Genomic DNA, 21,097 nt, shown 5'->3' on the forward strand with positions numbered 1-21,097 from the left:
TTATTGATTTGGATATTTTTAGTATATCAGCTATCTCCTATGCAGTGTAATATTGATTGTTCTCAATTAATGTCTTGACTTGATCACCATCAGCTTCAGCTGATCTACCCTTCCTTGGAGTATCACCCAGCAAGAAATCTCCAGCACGAAACTTTGCAAACCACTTTTGACGTGTTTGATCCATCATGGCACTTTTTCCATACACTGTGCTAATTTTTTTCTTTCTTTTTTTTTTTGCATTTCAGTTGCATTTTTACCTTTCTTGAAATAATAAAGCATAATATGTTAAAAAGGTCACTTATTTTCATCCATCTTCAATATTAAAATGTTTACACAAAAATTTACCAATTTTGATAATTTTTTTAATGCATGCTGATATGACAGATGTTAAATACAATCTAACAGAATTGTTTCAAATGAAGTTAAAGGTAACTAAGCACAACTAGAGCCATCTTATGGAAAAAACCAAAAAAATTTTGGACCTTACTTTGCTTTCCATGGGTGTTCCAGAGGAAGCAGCCCCAAGTACTGCTGAACAATATAGAATCCTGTACAAACTTATCTTCCTCTGGGGAGCTACCTTTCATTTTTGGAGAAACCTAGGCTGCATAAACCTCCCTTGCCCCGTATGTATTCTTAGAAGAATCAGAGAATTTTTAAGAATTCATAAATGACATTATCAAAACATGGTTTCATGTTTTATACGTAGTTTGATGAACTCATTTGATGCTCAAAAAAGGGAACATTTTAATATATTGTTGAATTTGGTTTGCTAATATTTTGTTTAGGATTATTGCATGTATGTTCATCAGGAATACTAGTCTTTTTTTTTTTTTTTTTTTTAGTGTTTGTGTCCTTGTTTGGTTTTGATATGAGAGTTTTGTGGGCTTATGAGTTTGGGACTGATTTTTCTCCTACTTTTTGGAAGACTTTGACAAGGATTTGGTATTAATTCTTCTTTAAACTTTTGATAGAAGTCACCAGTGAAGTTATCTGGTCTGGACTTTGTTGCAAGGATTTTGATTACTAATTCAATGTGCTACTTGTAATTGGTCTGTTTAGATTTTCTGTTTTTTAATGTTTTTTAACTTTTTTGCTGAATCCTTTTACCTTTTTAACTCAGCCCCCAACCTCCCACCCTCTCACAGCTGCCTCTCTGTTCTCTAACTTTTGGTTTGTTTCTATTTTTTTTTTTTTTTTGTTCATTAGATTCCATATATGAATGAAATCATATGGTACTCTTCTTTCTCTGATTGGCTTATTTCACTTAGTATAATGCTCTCCAGGTCCACCTATACTGTTGCAAAGGAGAAGATTTCCTTCTTTTTTATGGCCAGGTAGTATTCCATTTTGTAAATCTACCACAGCTTTTATATCCACTCATCTACTAATGGAGACTTGGGCTTCTTCCAAATATTGGCTATTATAGATAACACTGCACTGAACATAGGGGTGCATATATTCTTTCGAATTAGTGTTTTAGGTTTCTTCAGATACTTTCCCAGAAGTGGAATTGCTGGGTCATAAAGCAGTTCCATTTTCAGTTTTTTCAGTAAATATAAACAATTATATTTCCAAAGAACCAGCTCTTGGTTTCATTAATCTTTTGTATCAGTATTTTTTTAGGCTCTTTACTTTTGCTCTGACCTTTATTATTTCTTTACTTCTACTCACTTTTAGCTTTGTTTATTGTTCTTTTTTTGGGTTCCTTTAGGTGTAAAGTTGGATTGTTTATTTGAGATTTCTATTGTCTCCTGAAGTAGGACTGTATTGCTATGAATTTCTCTCTTGGAACTGTTTTGGCCGTGTCCATAGATTTTGAGCTGTTATATTTTCATTTTCATTTGTCTCAAAGTATCTTTTTTCCCTTTGATCTTTTTATTAAAACATTCATTGTTTAGTAACATGTCATTTAGCTTTCATGTGTTTCTGTGTTACTCAGTTTCTTTCTTGTAATTTATTTCTAGTTTCATACCAGTGTGGTCTGAGAGGATACTTGATATGATTTCAATCTTCATAAATTTATTGAGACCTGTTTTGTTTCCTAACATGTGGTCTATCCTGGAAAATGTTCCATGTGCACTTGAAAAGAATGTATATTCTGTTGCTTTGGGATTAAATGCTCTAAAAATAACAATTAAATCTATCTATCTGTCTTGTCTAATGTGTCATTTAAGTTCACTGTTTCCTTTTTGATTTCTTTCTGAAAGATCTAGCTGTTGATGATGATAGGATGTTAAAGCGTTCTACTATAGCTGTATTACTGTCAATCTCTCTCTCATGTCCATCACAGTTTGCTTTATATAGTTGGGTGCTCCTATGTTGGGTGCATAAGTGTTTATATCCACTTGTTAGATTGATTTATTTATCATTATATAATGTTCTAAATTGTCTCTTCCAATAATCTTTATTTTAAAGTCTGTTTTGTCTGATATAAGTATTGCTACCTGACCTTTTGTGTTTTGTTTTGTTTTTTTGCTTTGTTCCATTTGCAAGAAATATTTACTTCTATCTCTTTCTGTTTATGCGTGTCTTTTGATGTGAAATGGATATCTCGTTGACAGCATATATATAGGTCTTCTTTTCTCATCCATTCAGCAACCTTATGTTTTTTAATTGGAGCACTTAATCCATTTATATTTAAATTGATTATTGATAAGTACATAGTTGTAGCCATTTTATTATTGTTATGTTCTTCTTTTTTCCTTAAAAAAAGTCTCTTTGGCATTTCTTATAATACTGGTTTTGTGGTGATAAACTCCTTTAGCTTTCTTTTTTTTTTTTTTGGCCTGAGTAGCTCTATTTCTTTTTCAGTTTTAAATGCTAGCTTTGCTGGATAGAGTTTTGGATGTAGGTCTTTGCTTTTTATCACTTTGAACATTTCATGCCAATCCCTGTTGAGAAATCAGCTGACAATTTTATGGGAGCTCCTTGTAGGTCTCTCTCTGGCTACTTTTAAGATTCCTTTTTTGTCTTTAACCTATGACATTTTAATTATGATGTGTCTTGGTGTGGACCTCTTTCAGTTCATCTTATTTGGAACTCTCTGTGCTTCCAGGACTTGTATGTCTATTTTCTTTACCAAGTTAGGAAAGTTTTCAGTCATTATTTCTTCAAAATTTTCTCAATCCCTTGCTCTCTCTTTTATCCTCCTTTCGTCCATGTGATGCAGATTTGTTCTATTGATGTTGTCCCAGAGGTTCTTTAAACTATCTTATTTATTTTATTTTATTCTATTTTTTTTACTTTCTGTTCCTCTGACTGGGTGTCTTGTGCTACGTTTTCCTCCCAATAACTGATTGAGTCATCTGCTTCATCTAATGTGCTGTTGATTCTGCTGTTGATCCCTTCTAGTATATTCTTCATTTCAATTATTGTATTTTTCTCTTCTGATTGGTGTTTTTATGGTTTCTATGTCCATTTTTATGCTGTTAAAGTTCTCACCAAGTTCCTTGAACATCCTTATAAGTCATCGTTTTGAACTATATAGCTGTAGATTGGCTGCTTCCATTTTATTTCAATCTTTTTCTGGAGATTTCTTCTGTACTTCAATTTGGGGCATGTTTCTCTATCTCCCCATTCTGGCTACTCTCTGTGTTTGTCTCTGAGTATTGGGCATATCTGCTATCCCTCCTAGTCTTGGTAGGGTGGCCTTATATAGAAAGTGTTCTGTAAGACCCAGTGGCACAATCTCCTTGATAACCTGAGCTGGGTGCTCGAGGAATGTCCCTTGTATAGGTTGTGTGCCTTCCTGTTGTTGTAGAGCTTTGATTATTTTGGGCACATTTATAGGTGGAGCTGACCCTCAGGCTGGCTGGCTGTGAGGATTGGCCACAACCAGTGTACGAACTGCTGTGCAGAGGCTAACCCCCAAAAGCATGATTCGCCTCAGCAGTGTCTGGTGCCTACCAAGATCGTTTTTGGAGTGTGCTGCTTGTAGAGCTAATCAAGTCCTGCTCTGTTGTGGTCTGAAGTCAGCCACTGGGTGTGTCAATTCTAGTGCCGCTTAGGAGGGACTCCTGTGCAGGTGAGTGTCATACTCTGCCTGGGACCAGCCCTAGACCACCTGTTAAGAGCTACAAAATGACCCATGGTTGGTAGTTGCCTGTGCTGGGCCTCAGTGTGTGTAGATGAGGCCAAGCCGAATGCCAAGGTTGGCTGCCACCAGTTTCAGGCCTGAGGCAGGTCATCAAAAGGTCCAAGGCACCCTAAGATGCCCTGCCATCTGCCAGCTACTCTTTAGGCTCAGCCACTAAAAGAAGCCTCCGGCGGTATGCAAGTTATGCATGACTTAGGGTCTCAGGGAGTTACCACATAAAAGTGAGTGGTATTCACAGGTTAATAGAGATGCAAACTCATTATCAGTGCTGGATTTGAGGCCACTGAACAAAAGTCTCAGTGTGTACCGAGGCCAGTCATGAGTTCCCTGAGGCCTGTGGGCCTTTGAAGCAGTGTGGAATCTCAGGGAGACATCAAGGTAGAGCCAGTAGAGTTCATCAGATAAATGCAGGTTAAGATTTGGTCATGAAGAGGGGGGCTGAGCACAGGAACTGTGACAACCACCAAGAGTACGGGGAAATGGCCTTCATCCTGACGTCACACAACTCAGTCTCTCTCTGCATGTCTCTGGCACCCCCCTGAGCTTGCCTGGCATCCCTCAAGAGTTTAAGAAAGACTGCAACACAGGCCTAGGTTGGTCACCACTGGCAGAGCCCACAGTTATTCCTGAGCTGAGTAGGGCAGGTCCTCAGAGAGTTGGCTGATAGGGTGGAGCTAGTGTAGCTCCCCAGGCTAATGCTGCAGGAACAGTGGTGCTGGTCTTGCATGCAGAGGAAACAGCTCTTTTCATAAAGCCACACAATTCAGTCCTTCCTTGAGTGTCTCTGGCATTCCCCAAGGCTGTTCAGAATTCCTCAAGAGTGTTTTTAGAAAGATCAGCGCAGGGCTAGGCTGGTTGGTGCTGTAGAGCTTATAGCCCTGTGTGAGCTGGGTAGGGCAGGGCCTCTGGGAGTCATAGGGTGGGGCTAGTGTTTGGTGGGGATAGTGCTCCACCCAAGAAAGATGGTGTCCTTGGGCCGCCCCGGAGAGGTCAACACAGAGGCATTGGCGGCTGTCCCTCCTGCCCTCTCCCTAAAGTCACACGACTTTCTCTCTCCCCTTACAACTCTAGTACCCTCCAAGCTGCCGTTCTTCTTTTGGAGCCCAGGGTGAGTGCCTACAAGTGATATTTTGTACATTTTCTCTTTAAAAGGGTACCTGAGCTTCCAACAACCTTCCTGCTCACCTGGGCAGACAGAATCCCTGTTGATTTTCACAGCCAGATGTTATGTGGGCCCTTCTTCCTGCTACTGGTGTTCTAGGCTGGAAAAACTCTGCATGGGAGTGAGACGCCTCCCTTCTCCTTGGGCGGTGCCTCTGCAGCTGAGATGTCCCTCCAGATTCTCTACTGCCGCATGTGAATGTGGGATCACCCCTGTTACGTCTCTGTCCCTCCAACTAGTCTCTATGTGGCTTCTTCTGCATATCCTTAGTCAGACATTTTGTTCAGTGAGTCTTCAAATGGTTCTTCTGGTTCATTGTTCTATAATTTAGTTCTAATTTTGATGTAGTCATGGGAGGAGATGAGTGCAGCTTCTACCTACTCTGCCGTCTTTGAATAAAACTAGAAAGAAAATTTGTGAAATCCTTATTCCTAAATTCCTAAACTACTCAGTTTACACAATAACTTTTGCCTGAATTGTTTCCTGAGGTCAGGGATGCAAATGCACAAATTTGTAAAATGGCACTTGGAACTGTGTGGATATTAATGTAAAAGGCCTCACCTCACTGCCATGTATAGATTTATCTGTGAGTGTCTTGTAAAAGGTGAGACTTCCTTGAGCCCAAGTCCCAAGATAAATGGTTCTTCTTGGGGCTGCACAGTCCTAGTAAATGTCATTTCTATGCTCTATAAATTTAGATTATTTTCACTTTTGTACCATAGCTATTTTTTAAACCAACTTACATATTTTGAAACTGAATATAAATAAAAGTTCTAAAATAATAGTAATGATTACAAATATAATTATTGTTTTTTTTTTAATGCTATCAGCATTTCAGTGTTTCTGTGAGGGAGGTAGATGATTTCATTTAGTTGTCATTTATTTGTTTATTCATTATATAAATATTTAATGGTTGCCTGTTACTAGCGAGGTACTGTTCTAGGATGCCAGGCTCCAGCAACTAACAAAACAGACCCAAATTTCTGCTGGGTTGGCACTCCCCTTTTGTAGAGGAGAGAGGACATGAGAAGGGACGAGTTGAGGAAAACCATGTACTAAAGGGCTTGTTATTTGTTTGAGCCACACAGTGAACCTGTAATTGACCTGAAAATTTATATTTCAAGATAAACTTTTTTTTAATTGTGAAATTTCTGTCTTTTCCTGTATGAGTAATTTTTTTAAAACAAACTAAGTTAAACTGATTTTATGCTAACATACAGATTCACTCTAAAACTTAGTTCAAGAGGTGATCTAAGTAAGTTGTAACATTAACATTGACCTATTTTTACAAAAAAAATAAAAGAGCAAGAAAGAGAAAGATATGTACAAGAAACTAATCCTCAAAATTCCCTAAAGCATGTTAATAACTTTCTCAGGAAAAGAAAAACAAAAACAAAAACCTGGAACATTATTAATACTGTAGCTAGCACATAATAGATTGGTCAAATTACTTATCAAAAGAATTGCAGCCATTTAGAAAACAAACCTCACTGTTGAAAAGCAGAATTAAACATTTCTGGACAAAAACAGGCTTTCTTTGGAGTTAGGAGGTTTTTTAAGTTTTTAAACTAGAAATGCCTACCTTTAAAAAAAATCAGACCTAACCGTCTCTTTTTTAATTTGTTATTCCACCATTTTTTCTTATGAAGACTATGAATTTAAAGAGTTTGAAGAAAAGCAAGAGGCTTTTCCTTCCTTCATACAAATGATAAATGGAGGAGAGAAAAGGTCAAGCAGATGAGGACATCTAATGAATTTTATTTAGAAAGTATAAATGTTAAAAGTTAACTTTTCTGCTTTCTTACTTCTGTCACAATCTTTCTGCATCATTTGAGCCATGAGTATAATGCTTTGCCCTATTCTAATCATCTCTCAAAGTACCTGATGATGAAAAGAACAGACTTAACAGATTTTGTAATTTCAAAATGCAAGGCCAATAACTGAACAGTGCTTAGGATGACTCCTAGGATCAAAACGTTGCTTTGCTATGCTTAAGCTTTTAAAAATGTGTTACTACTAGTAATAATTTTAATAGTTTATCTTTTATTGTATTGTTTGCATTACCATTTATCCCCCTTATACACTCTTCCATCTCCACTCTCCAACCTTCAGCCCCCCAGAGCTGTCAGCCTGCTCTCTATCTAGAAGGCTGGCTCTATTTTGCTCATTCGATTCCACATATGAGTGAAATCATGACCAGCTTGTTTCACTTAGCATGATGGTACATTTACACAATGGAATACTACTTGGCCATAAAGAGGAAGAAAATTTTACCCTTTATGACAGCATGGATGGATCTAGAGAACATAATAATAATTTAAATAATTTAAAAATTATTATTTACCATTTCATAATAGCAGAGTAAATTTTTATTACAAATTTTCCTGCAGTTGACTCTTGTGCACGTTACTTTTCTGGGAGGAAGCATAATAAGTGGAAACCCACTTCACCTACAAAAAGGAAAGGGAGCCAAGAATTTCAGGGAGACAGGTCCCTGTCCAGAAAACTGAGTCCTTCCTGCTTCAGATCCACCTCCCATTCCCTTGTTCTAGTTCTGCAGGGCAGACGGCTCCCACCAGCCCCCACCCAGAGACAGCAGGCCTGCACCCATGGCTCACTGTTGTGCCCTCACAGTGGGAGATCATATGGAGAAACGTTAAGTTGAGGCAGACTATTTTTTATGACTTTTTTATTTTTAGTCACATCTAGATATCGGGAAATGAGAGCTGAGTATTATTGACATGTTTTTCAAGTGCTGGATTCTTTATTTGATTTTTTTTGTTTGTTTAATCTTGATTGTATTTCTCTCCATTACCATTTAGTCCCCTTATACCTTGCTCCCCCCCAGCTTTATTTGATTTTTAAGATGAGATCATCTTAAAACATTTGTACTGTTGGCTGTAACAGAATTTGGTTTTGGTCTTTGAAGTTTATTCATGTATATTTTAAGTATGGCAATGACCTAGTTTTATTGAAGGAATATAGCTATCTCTACATATTTTCTGTGCTCACACTATATTATATTATATTATATTATATTATATTATATGTCATAGAAAAATTGTTTCACAGTCTCATTAAAAGCTTTGTAGATATGTTAATAACTGCGCAATCTTTCATCATATAGATGTGCCCAACTTACCTATTACAGTAATTTGGCTATTTAGAATGACTACTATTTTGCCTATTGCAAATAAAAATGTGATGAACATATTCTTCATATAGTTCTGTCCTCATATCTGATATTTATTTTTCCGATCATTTTACTAGAATGGTTCAGGGGGTGCCAGAGAGATAGAGTTAAGGGAAGTTTTAACTATCGACTCACCAAAAAAAAAAAAAAAACAGAGAAAAGAAATTGAGTTGCATTATGGGTTATAATGTGACTTTTATCTAAAAACATCTTTCTTTCTTGCAATTCTAATGCTTAACATGAAACCAAATAGAGTATTGGTAAGCACAGGTACTGAGGCTTGATTACTTGGGTTATACTTGTAGCTTTTCCACTAAGTCACTGGGACAAATAACTCAAACTCTTTATCCCTCAGTTTCCTCATATATGAAATGGTAATGGTAAAATAATAATAGTCTCTGTCTCCTGAGATTGTTCTGAGAATTAAATGTTCTGAGAGTTAATTTATGTAAATCTCTTGAAAACATACCTGGCACCGAGTAAATGCTCTCTAAATGTTTATTTATAACAGCACCTAAGAGAATATTTTCTATTTTTTTATTCTCAAAAGTAATTCTTTTGTTTCCATTCCTATTACATCTCAAATACTACAGTTGCTTAAATTCCTTCTTAATCAGACTATCCCGTACCTGCAAATACATGTATGGAATGTACTCTTTTTAAGATTTCTGGAATTGTTAGTATTTTAGTTGTACACATAAATCACAGAGATCCTTATCTCAAATCGCCAGTGGCAGAATTTTTCTGAGCAAAATGCTTTTCATAGATGGTTGGGGTCTTTTAGATTTTTCATCCTCAAGCACAAAAGTTATGATGAAGAAAGCACTAAAATAAAGAAGCAAAGTGTGGTGCGAATTAGTGGATATCTTCAGTGGAAAGAGGGACTAGTCACCCAGTCTGAATCCCAAACCAGCAGCCATTTTCCTACCACAGCCACCCATTATGAGAAGTCTGCAGGTGGGTCTTTCCAGTCAAATTTACTCCATTTATTACTGAGTGATGTCTTTAATAAGGCTTTTGGCCCTATTTGGAGTCCCTGCCCAACAGGACTGAGCCAAACCTCATGATGCACGAGTGACACTTGCCTAGACAAGGCAGGCCTAAGTACCCTGCTTGGCCCATTCCTGCTAAAAGTTTGTCTTGACCCATTATTACATCTTAACATGCCAATGGCAAAAAAAAAAAAAAAAAAAAAGAGGATGGAACTAGAAGAAAAGTATATCAAGAGAAGAGTTGCCTCAATACAGATTTCTTCTTATCATTGCTTAAAGCAGGGTTTTTCAACTTAGGCTCTAGTGACATTTTGAGCCAAATAATTTTTTTTCATGGTAATCTGTCCTGTTAATTGTAGTATGTTTAGTCACATCCCTGGCCTCTGCCCGCCAGATACCAATAGCACACACCCTCACTCCCGTCACGACAACCCAGAATGTCTAACAGACAAAATTGGCTCCAAGCAAGAACCACTGCTTCAAAGCCACACTGTAATTACATGTTCCTTGTACCCTTGGGCTTGGCTGGCTGGTGTCATACTCCTCCTCAGAGAGTTCTCTGATGAAAGGGGCCTTGAGCACCTCCCAGTTCACCACTAAACTGTATACAGTCTGAAATGGACACCTAGAAGCATACAAATAAAACTATCCTCTCTACCTACTTTGTAAGGCCAAGGCTAAAATCATGTATTCCTAAAATTCTAGATACAGTAAAGATACAGTAAAGAAAATTCTAGATACAGTAAAGAAAATTATCTCTTCCTTTCTCTCAAAGTTAATATATTTGTACTGGAATGAATTATATCAGTAAAACAGCAGGTTTTAAAATCATTTTTTTCTAGTAATTTCTATAGTGAAAATATATAGTCTTCAAGGTACATTTTCAAGAATATTTTATTAATCACCTTTAAAAATGTACAATCCCTTAAAAATATATATGTATATATTCCACACTTACAGCAGTCTCAGGGTTACTGAGCTACTTTTTTCCTAACAAATTTTATAAATAACCCATAAGCTTTATGTGGTATTTTCAGGTTCTATGCACAAGTTTGATTCTTTTTACTACTTTGGTATATATTAATAATGAGTTTATATTGTAAAACTTATGGTTAATGACAATTACATCTAAGTTATTTCTATAGAAATTAAATTATCACAGAAATACACTTTGATGTAAACTGACAAAATGGAATCAACTGCAGTATCTGCACTATCATGAGTTTATAATTTCTAAACATTTTTTTCTTGCCTTCTTTAGTTTTCAGGAGCTTGTGAGAAAGCCCTATAGATCAATACAACCAAACTGTAAACTGGAATCATCAGATTTGGGCAGACTTTACATGACAACAAAATGAAAGCTAGCTTTTATTGCATATTTGCTTTGTGCTACGTTTAACTCTCTGCTAAATTATTTTATGTATTATTTTTATGTAATCCTTCTAGAGATATGACTTTTTATATATGTATGTACATAATTGTCCCCATATTATCCTAGCCTCTTGGTCTCTCAGTATCTTGGGAATGTCTTATAGTTGCAACTTGTGTTGTGTGACAGTATGTATTTATTAATGGGTTCGAAATAGTGTTAGAGTTGATGGTAAAAATGTTAAAAATAATAACATAAAGAAGAGGAAAAAAGAGAAGGGATGGAAGAAGAGAAATAAGAAGATGAGACTGTTTCTATCTCCAGAGATCTAGTTAAAGTCATAGAATCTAGAAAGTTAGCATGATTATGAACAAAGATTAAGGTATCAGATGGCATGTAATCAAATGTAAATTGTGTTACAGGAATTCAAAGTTGGGAAAGCTCATTAAGACATGCGGTTAGATGGAGAAGCTCTGTGGGTAGTGAACGCTTATCTCACCTTCAGAGAACATTAGGGTTTGGTTCACTCTTACACAATCGATGAGCGGCCAGTGAGGAACTGGTGACATTCCCAGGGGGAAAGGCCAGCATCCTAGACATGAGTTGATCCGGGTGTTTGAAATCTTGCTACAATTCTGACGTGATTTATACACATTTTTAGAAAAAGAATATTGATTGTATTCACATTCCTTATGGTATAAAATAAGAGAGCATGAGGGTATTTCTGGTGTTGGAGGGAGCATTTAACCTCAGATATGAGATGTTAATACTCCCAATAGTTGGCACTTGTGTTGCCCATGATTTCAGAGACATAAGAGAACTAAAAGCGTTGTGTTTTTCCTATTTATTTCCTTAACTAAAAATTGTTACATCATAATTTGCTCTACAAAGAGAATTACAATAGAAATTATTAACAAACTGATGTGTAATTTGCTTGTTGGTAGAAAATATTTCTAGACACCTTTCTGACACTGGCATTCTTTACTAAGTGGTTCTCAGTCTTTTTTTCTGCCTCTTTCTGTTTTTTATTTCTTTCACTCCAGGTTGCAATCTGATATACTCTCATAACCTCTCATTACATAGAATAATTATTCTAAGGAATGTTAGGCCTGAGGATCCAGGAGAGGGGTATAAGCCACATATAGTTGAAAGTTCCCCTTGGAAATATTGGTATCTCCCCTTCACTGTGCTCTTTGCTATATAAGAATTTTTGTATGTATTTTAAAATCCATACCTAGGTTGATATTTTTAGAGTTAATACATTAGATTATTAGTAAGTTAAAATAAATTATCTTCAGTAATTCAATTTGAAGGATTTTTTTTCATTCCTCTCTCTCTCTCGTTTCTTTAAATTTTATTTTTTAGATCCCAAAGTCCAAGAGTGAGGGATCTATTCAGGTCTACAGGGTACCGCAACCAGAGCTATCTGATGGTGTCCCTCAGGTCAGCCTGCGGCTAAGTCACAGAAAACCCTGCTGGGATGACATGAATTCAGCAGAGGACACTTGTGGGGCCAAGTTGGCATCCAGGTTGGAATGTTTGCTTTGTTTACACATTATATATTACATTCTTGTTCTGATATCTAGGCCCATAGGTATAGATATGTTTGTATTTAATACTATTAAGTTCAACATGATGCTGATCAGTAAAACTATTTAAAATTCACTCTGGGTTTTGAGAACATTCTGACTAATAGTTCTTATCAGAGAAGCATTCCTTGTTTGTTGTATTTTATTTCTATATTAAAACAAATTATGGCCCTGACTGGTATGGCTCAGTGGATTGAGCATCATTCCACAAACCGAGCGGTTGTCAGTTCCTTTCCCTTTCAGGGCACATGCCTGGGTTGTGGGCTGGGTTCCCAGCTGGGGGCATGCAAAGGGCAACCGATCAATGTTTGTCTTGCCATCAATGTTTCTCTCTCTTTCTCCCTCCCTTCCACTCTCTCTAAAAATAAATAAATAAAATCTTAAAAAAAATAAATTATATGATCAATCAGAACATGCTAGACTCTCAGTTAAAAGTTGGAAGAGTTATGCCTTTTCATAGTATGGTCAGTGGCCAACATAATATGCAGTTAGAGTGGACATCAGTGTTGTTACTAGAACCAACAAATAACAAATTATTTGTTATAACTAATAATAACTAATTTGTTATATTATTTGTTATAATAAATAATATAACAAACAAATAATGTGTTATAACACATTATTTATTATAACTAATAATAACAAATTTAACCTTAATAACAAATTTTGAATGTTGTCTTTTAACCATTATGTTGCACAAAACAAACTTCTTTGGTATACTTGAAGAAAAAGTCATGCAATTTTTAAAGAATGAATAAAATGGAGTCTGAATCTTATTTATTCATAACAAAGAATTCTCTGTTTTAAGAATTTTTTTATTGTTTATAACTTAAAACCTATTTCTGAAACTTAAAAATTTCATTAAAAGACAGAGGGCTGTAAAGAATTGAAAGATATTTAAGATATTAAATAGGTAAATAATACAGTTTAAAAGCTTACCACTTTGGATTGCCTTATAGAAGAGATGGAGTTTTGGTAGGATTTAAAAGATGAAGATAATTTAAATTAGAAGAAAAGGAAGACAAGGCTCGCATAAGTAGGCCTAGTTAGGAGGCACAGTGGGTGTTTGGGAAATATTGGACAGGTGTCACATAAGGAATTATCTAGAGACAGGCTGGGAAAGAAAAGTGAGGCCAGGCCATCAAGGACCTTGAATGCGAGCTGGAAAATATTCAGTCTTCACGGAACAAGTGTTCAGCGCTTACCCTCTGGTTCCAGGAAGCTCTTTAGACAGGATGCCACACTCAGCAAAGCCAGCCAGGACCTTGTGTTCATGGCCCTTACATTCTGGTGAAGGAGGTAGTAGGAAGACATTTAGAAACAATAGAAAAAGGCCCATGAAAAAGGTCATTTTAACTCTGATCAATGGGGCATTGAGAAACTAAAGCAAGTTCATGCAATAGACTGACTCAAAGACAAGTAGTTTAGTTTGAGGAGGCAGAGAAGGCCTGAACTGAGACATGAAGGGAGAAGAGAAGAGAGTCTGTGAAGATCAAAAAAGAGCAAAAAAGAGCAAAAAACTGAGATAAGGAAACCTGGCTTCAGCCTCCAGGCAATAGGATGCCAGTGAGAGTTTCATCTGGGGAGGAATCCGTGATGGGAACCATGTTAAGTTGGTATATTAGAAAAAATAACCTTCAATCAGCATGCAGAGCTATTAGGAGAGCGAGGGTTTGGAAGTGGTTATATTGCTGGTTCCTTCAACAGTTGCTCATTTTTATTGAGATCTAGTTATGTGGCACTTACTTGCTGGTTGCTGGAGATTCAGAGAAGGAGAGAAGTCCTGTGTTTACAGGGACAGAGAGCAGGTGAATAGAAATGCAGTAATTATCATTAAATACACATTTACTAAGCGCCTACTATGTACCAGGCACTGTGAAATGGGCTGGTGAGAAAGTCATAAATAAGACTCAGGTTCTCTTCTTAAGGAGCTTCAACTATTGTCCACAGGCTGCTGTGGGAGGACAGAGATAAGGCAGAGACCGTGTGGGGAGATTAGGGTCAGAGAAGGTTTCAGAAGGAGAGGGACTTCTGAAGTAAGGATAGGAGGTTAAGTAGAAGTGTACTGGGCAGGGAAATCAAGATAAGGCTGCTTCCTATCTTGGGAAAAACCCCACACATGCAAGGACACACAGGGCAGTGAGGACAACTCAGAGGACAGCGCGGTGCAGCAGTGGGTTCAGAACATCTGGAGGTCGGAATGGAGAAGAGGCTAAGGGTGGTGTAAGACGCTAACCTAAATAGGTCTGATCATGTACCCCATATTAAGGAGTTTACATTTTCTCTTGAAGATGATGAAGAGTGATGACAGGGGTACACAAGAAAATGATCTGTTGATTTGTATTTTATAAAAGAGGTGGCAACTATGCAGAAGGAAAGATTAACGGAAGTGTAAGGGTGCTGAGAGCAGCAAAGAGGCTATGAGACAATCCAGAGCAAACTGAGAGACCCCATGAATTCATTGTTATTACTGAGGACAAAGATGTGGGCAAGTCTTTGTGCCTTTTGTGAGGAGAGGGAGAGACAGGCTGTTGTTTGGAGGAGTTTTAGGGTTGGGCTGTTTATTTGTTTAGCTTCATTTGGGGTATTATAATAGTATTTTAATGAATGAAATGTATGCAGGTTTGTCAACATAGCAGGTAGAGTTCATGGAGAGAAAGAAGCTGATGTTACAGACCAGAAAATAATACAACAGGGACCTCCAGGGCAGAATCCAGAGACCAAGCAGGGACTCCCTGCGTAAGGTAGGTGAGGCACCTGGTGCACAGCGAGGGTGTCTTCACATCGTAGCCTCTGTGAATGAGTGGGCTCCTGATCTTGTGCAGTAGACAGTTGAAGAATTAGCCTGTGCCTCAAAGCAAGGGCATGATCAGTAGAAGAGCTAGCCTTGGTTAGTGAGGAACACTTCAGAAAAGAATTAGGGGCACAGATGCAAAACACTGGGCCTTCTTCAAGTTTCCTTCCCTAGTTTAAAAACCAGGGTCAGATGGCTGGCTAACAAGAACTAGAGTATATATTATCTTTCCAAATTAGTTTTTAAAGAATTATGCCAAAAATGCCTGAAGTTAAATAATGAAAAGAAAAATTCCAATGTTTGTTGTTTATATAATTATTCTTACTCATTGAGTCAGAAAAGGAAAAAAGTTTCTTGCTTCTAAGAGTAACAAGAAAAGAGCTTCCTGTTTGGAGAATGAGGTACAAATCAAGTGAGACTATATGGAGAGAAGGCTCTGCTAACTTTAGCCACTCTTTGTTCCTCCGGTCAGCATATCCCAGTTAAAACAAATGCATATTAATGTTTATGAATTTCCTATATTCTTACCAAGTTTTTTAAAGTACAACCTTTAAGGACTGACTCCTTCACACTCAAAAACCTTACATGGGTTGAAATGGAACAACACACTTTGCTACCTGTCATCAAGCAGATGGTCCATCAGCTTCTTGCCTCTATCCAAGTCAGTAGGATCTGTTCAGAGGTTTTTACTTTTTATTTTTTGGATACCTGTTAATAGATTGTGAGACAAATCACCAAAAGACAAGTGGCGATAATTAAAGTAATTTTAACCAAAAATAAGTTTTAAATAATTTTTATATCTTTGAAGTAACAGATATTATGCCAATTTTCATTTCAAAAATGGACATATGAAGCTGTTTTCATTTACAGTGACCTTCCAGAACAAGTTATTTGTTAGCTGATAAATTTTAAATAGATAAAAATAGTGTGTGTTCTGTACTCACACACACATACAAACACATACCACACCTTTCTCTAAATCTTTTCTTTAGGTAAGATTCCACTTTTATCTTTTATGTTTATTTTATTAGTTGCCCTGGTTTTAAACACGAAGGTTGACAGTGTGTGCTACGTGTATTATTATGCCCCTGTTCTCTAATTACCATATTTACTTTGGCTTACCAACTTTGTTTCAAGCAATTGTCAAGAAGCAATAGCTGGGCTTTCCCTAGCATTGATTTTTATTTATTTTTTCTTTTAATTATATTTTATTGATTATGCTATTACAGTTGTCCCAATTTTCCCCCTTTGTCCCCCTCAACCCAGCACCCCAAACTTCCTCAGGCAATCCCCACACCATTGTTCATGTCCATGAGTCATGCCTACGAGTTCTTTAGCTACTCCATTTGCTATATTGTATTTTACATCCCCATGGCTATTCTGTAACTACATATTTGTACTTTTTAATCCCCTCACCTCTTCACCCATTCTCCCCACAACCCTTCCATCTGGCAACCATCAAAACCCTCTCCATATCCATGATTCTCTCTCTGTTCTTCTTGTTTGCTTGGTTTGTTTTTTAGATTCAATTGTTGATAGATATGTATTTATTGCCATTTAATTGTTCATAGTTTTGATCTTCTTTTTCTTAAATTAAAGTCCCTTTAATGTTTTCTATAATAATGGTTTGGTGATGATGAACTCCCTTAGTCTTTTCTTGTCTTGGTAGCTCTTTATCTCTTTAATTCTAAATCATAGCTTTGCTGAGTAGAGCAATCTTGGCTGTAGGTCCCCACATTTCATGATTCTGAATATTTCTTGCCAAACCCTTCTAGCTTGCAAAGTTTCTTTTGAGAAATCAGCTACAGTCTTATGGGAACTTCCCTGTAGGTAACTAACTTCTTTTCTGTTGCTGCTTTTAAGATTCTCTCTTTATCTTTAACCTTTGACATTTTAATTATGATATGTCTTGGAGTGGGCCTCTTTGCATCCATGTTGTTTGGGACTCTCTGAGCTTCCTGGACTTGTATGTCTATTTTCTTCAGCAAATTAGGGAAGTTTTCTTTCATTATTTTCTCAAATAGATTTCCAATTTCTTGCTCTTTCTATTCTCCTTCTGACACCTCTATGATGCAATGATAGAATGTTTGAAGTTGCCCCAGAGGCTGCCTACATGATCCTGTTTTCTTTTTTCTTCTTTTGGATTTATTTTTCTTCTTGATGTTCTAATTAAATGTTTTTTTCCTCCTTATGTTCCAAATCATCTATTTGATTCTCAGCTTCTTCCACTCTACTGTTGTTTCCATGTAAATTGATCTTTAGTTCAATTAATATATCCTTCATCTCTGACTGGATCTTTTTTATGCTGTTGAGGTCTTCACTAAGTTCCTTAAGCGTCCTTATAACCAGTGTTTTGAACTCTGTATCTGATAGATTGCTCATCTCCATTTTGCTTAGTTCTTTTTCTAGAGCTTTGATCTGTTCTTTTATTTGGGCTATTTTTCCTTAGCACCTCATCTTGGCAATCTTCTGTGTCTTTTTTCTCTGTATTAGGTATAACCGCTGTGCTCCCTGTCCTGTAGCATGGCCTAATGTAGTACGTGTCCTGTAGTGTCCAGCTGCACAGTCTCCCCTATCACCCAAGCTGGGTACTCATGGTGTGCCCTTTGTGAGGGCTGAGTACACCCTCCTCTTGTAGTTGAGCCTTGATTGCTGTTGGCAGATAAGTGGAAGGGATTTCCCCCGGCCAGTCAGCTGCTAGGCCTCGCTGTGACCACTGGCCACCAACCTCTGCCCTCCATGGAGGATCAGCTGTGCAGGGGCAGGGTGGTGGTGCTCTGATGTGGCCTGTAGCTGTCCATGGGTTACACAGGCTCTGGGGTTTCCTGGGTGGTTCAGGCCAAGATCAGCTCCCACCTGTGTTCTGCCCTGGGTCACCCTGCATGAGGTGTAAAGAAATCTGAGATGGCTGCTATTTGTGCTGGGCCTGGAGATTCCCAGGTGAGGTCAAGCTGTGACTCTAGGTTGGCTGTTTCTAGTGCTGGGTCTGGGGCCACTAAGCAAGAGGTATGGGGGCTAGGGGCTTACAGAGTCCTGCTGTTGCTTGCTTGATAGGATTGAGGAAGTTATGAAGCATGAGCCAAGACCAGCCATTCATATGGAAACGGTACCATTAACAGTTTGGGTGGGCCCAAGATGGGTGGGAGGGAGTCTTAGGGGATCTCCAGGGCTAAGCAAATAGTGTTAGCCAGGTTGATGGAGTCTCAAGTGTGGCACCCATCTGCCAGCTCTGTGGCTGTTGTCGGGAGGGTTCAGAACTGGGACAGTGGTCTCTGCCCATCTTTCTATTTGGGAGAAGGCTGTCCCCAAGCTCCAGCCTTGATGCCAGATACTTCAGCTTCTCCCTGTGTGCCACTGGTTCCTTTCAAGCTACTACCCCAGGGCTGGAGCTCAGAGAGAGAGAGTCTGAGTAAGTCTGTGTGTGGGTTCTTTAAGGGGAACTTCTTGGGACTCTAGAAGTTTCTTCCACCAACTCAATCCCCTCTGGTTTTTGCAGCCAGAAGTTGTAGGGACTTTTCTTACTGTTATTGGAGCCCTGGGCTGGGGGTGTGGGGCTGGGACTCCTCACTCTTGAGATATCCCTCCAGAATTTTTATCCACCACGTATGGGACCCTCCCCATTCTGAGTCTCTGCCCCCTAGTACCATATGAATGGATGTGGTTTCTTTAATTCTGTAGTTGTCTGACTTCCATTCAATTCAATTTTTGACAGTTCTGAGTGATGGCTTTTCTACAGTTTAGTTGCAATTTTGATGTGGTTGTGCAAGGAAGAAAGCCATGTTTACCTGTGCCGCCATCTTAGAGATCTCGATACTTTTGTTCTTTGGAAAAGAAAAAAGTTGGGCAAAATCTATCTTTGTTTGACCTATGATTTTAAAAAATAAAATCATCCTGTTTGCTCTTATTAAAATTAGTATAACAGACCTATACATAACATTCTGATCTTCAGCATATTTCTAGGGCTTTTCAGAAGTGATTTTTGGCTAATGGGATGTTTTCTATAACTTTGAATTTCTTGAGTTTAGTATTTTCCCACAGGTTGAAAACCTTTTCCCACTTTGATATTTTTTCTTCTTAGTATCAGTTCTTACACATAGTCCCATTTCTTCTTGAGATGTAATAGAAATAGGAATTGTTACCAGCAACTATTTATTATTTTTCTGCTCTCAGATTGTGGCTGTAAAAGTAAAAGCAAAAGCATAAAGGATTAACACATTTTAAAATGTGATGTTTAGAGAAGCCAAAGAGAAGCTAAATGTAATGTATTATTTATTGTCTGCTTTATATCTTGAGACATTATTTATTTAGATAAATAACATTTTTCTTTATTTCTATAATTGTCTAAAATTGGCATTAAATATATAATTACATAAAACAATCATTTTTCTAATCTTAATAGAATTTCTTACAGTTACCATAGCTTCCTTAGAAAAGCTTAGAGATAAATATTTTTTGATTTTGGTAGAACTTAGTGGAATGATCTATTTTATACTGAACTCTGAACCAGAGACAGAGTCCTTAGTGACATGTTCATTCAGTGAAAGCATTAGCTAATCTCTCTCTATCATCTAAAACTGACAGCAGCAATTCCTAAAATACTGTTAAGAATTCTTCTTTGTAATTACGATGTGTGCTTACTAAAATTCCCCGTAGACTGAGAAGCACAATGTCTAATCATACATGCTTACATTTAAAAAAGTAAATGCCTGTCCTTCTCCATGGTATAAGCACAGTGTACAGTCTGGTGGGTCAGAGGCACTCACAGAAAGGAGAGAATGGGGCAGCTTCACCCCATAAACAAGGCCAAGGTCCGGTTGCTCTTGCTACACATGATATTCTTACATTTTTCCTTTTAAAAATACCAAGGAATGAAACAATACAAAAACTGTAAGTATTAATTAGTATGTTAATAAATAAGCCATTGAAAAATTTTCCTTGAAGTGAAAGTCACACTCCATCCTAAATGAGTAAAAAGAAAAGTTCTGTATTATATGTAAAGCACAACATGTTAAAATATTTTGGAACTTCAGGGATAACTATCTTATTTTCTTTTTCAACATGTGAACAGATAAATGGTCATTCTTTTCATGTTTCTAGCAATATAATATAATATTACTTTCAAAGTTTTAGAATTTTTAAACTTAAAGAGAGAACAGGATTAATATTTTTAGTCTTTTAGATGTTAAGTAGTGTTTATTATGTTTTATTTGAAAGGTAAAGTATTTCCTTAAATGTATAATTTTCTTAAAGCCAATGGAAAATCTCTAGTTTTGTTCTATAAAGTGAGATTCACAGTTCAAGAAACTGTATATTGTATGATTCCGTTTAAATGAAATGTCCAGAAAAGGCAAATTTATAGAAACATAAAGTAGAGTTGTGATACACTGGGAGTTGGGGCAGAGATGAACTTTAAATGCCCTGAGGGTCCTTACTGAGGGCAATGAAAATGTTCTGAAACTGATTTATGGTGATAGTTATACCACTCTGAAAAATCTTCAAACTGTACACTTACAAAGATGGATTTTATGATGTATAAAATATACCTCAATAACATTTAAAAATATACAAATATTTTTATTTGTGTATTTTTATACAAATAAAATAAAAATTGGGATAAGGAGAAATGGGCATACTTTAATAAGACAGTTGCTTGATTGAAAATTCCTAAAATACCACTATTGTTATAAGTAAATACTATTTGCAGAAGAAGTTGTGTTTGTTACATTTTAAGAGAATTTGTTCCTTCTGTGATGGGGGTACACTGTTCCCACAGAGTCCCCCTGGGTCACAGTGGATGGTGAAAATAAAATAAGTTGTTCCAGACACTTCTTAGTCTTCCAGGAAAAGAGAGTAGAGATTCCTTCTAGTGGAGAATGCCCCAAGCCCTTCTCTTGAACTG

At 37.1% G+C, this 21,097-nt stretch overlaps 1 protein-coding gene across 1 annotated transcript in view; it reads left to right on the plus strand.

The window, feature by feature from the left end:
- FAM13A (family with sequence similarity 13 member A) overlaps nucleotides 1–21,097 on the plus strand; it is a 266,776-nt gene that overhangs the window by 128,088 nt on the left and 117,591 nt on the right. The window contains exon 7 of the mRNA XM_054591743.1: nucleotides 12,181–12,344. Coding sequence (XP_054447718.1) covers nucleotides 12,181–12,344 — 164 coding nt within the window. The remainder of the gene's footprint in view (nucleotides 1–12,180; nucleotides 12,345–21,097) is intronic.

Source organism: Pteronotus mesoamericanus, unplaced genomic scaffold (genome assembly GCF_021234165.1).
Source record: "Pteronotus mesoamericanus isolate MK-2021 breed Mesoamerican mustached bat unplaced genomic scaffold, CSHL_Meso_final scaffold_232, whole genome shotgun sequence".
Classification (NCBI taxonomy): Eukaryota; Metazoa; Chordata; class Mammalia; order Chiroptera; family Mormoopidae; genus Pteronotus; species Pteronotus mesoamericanus.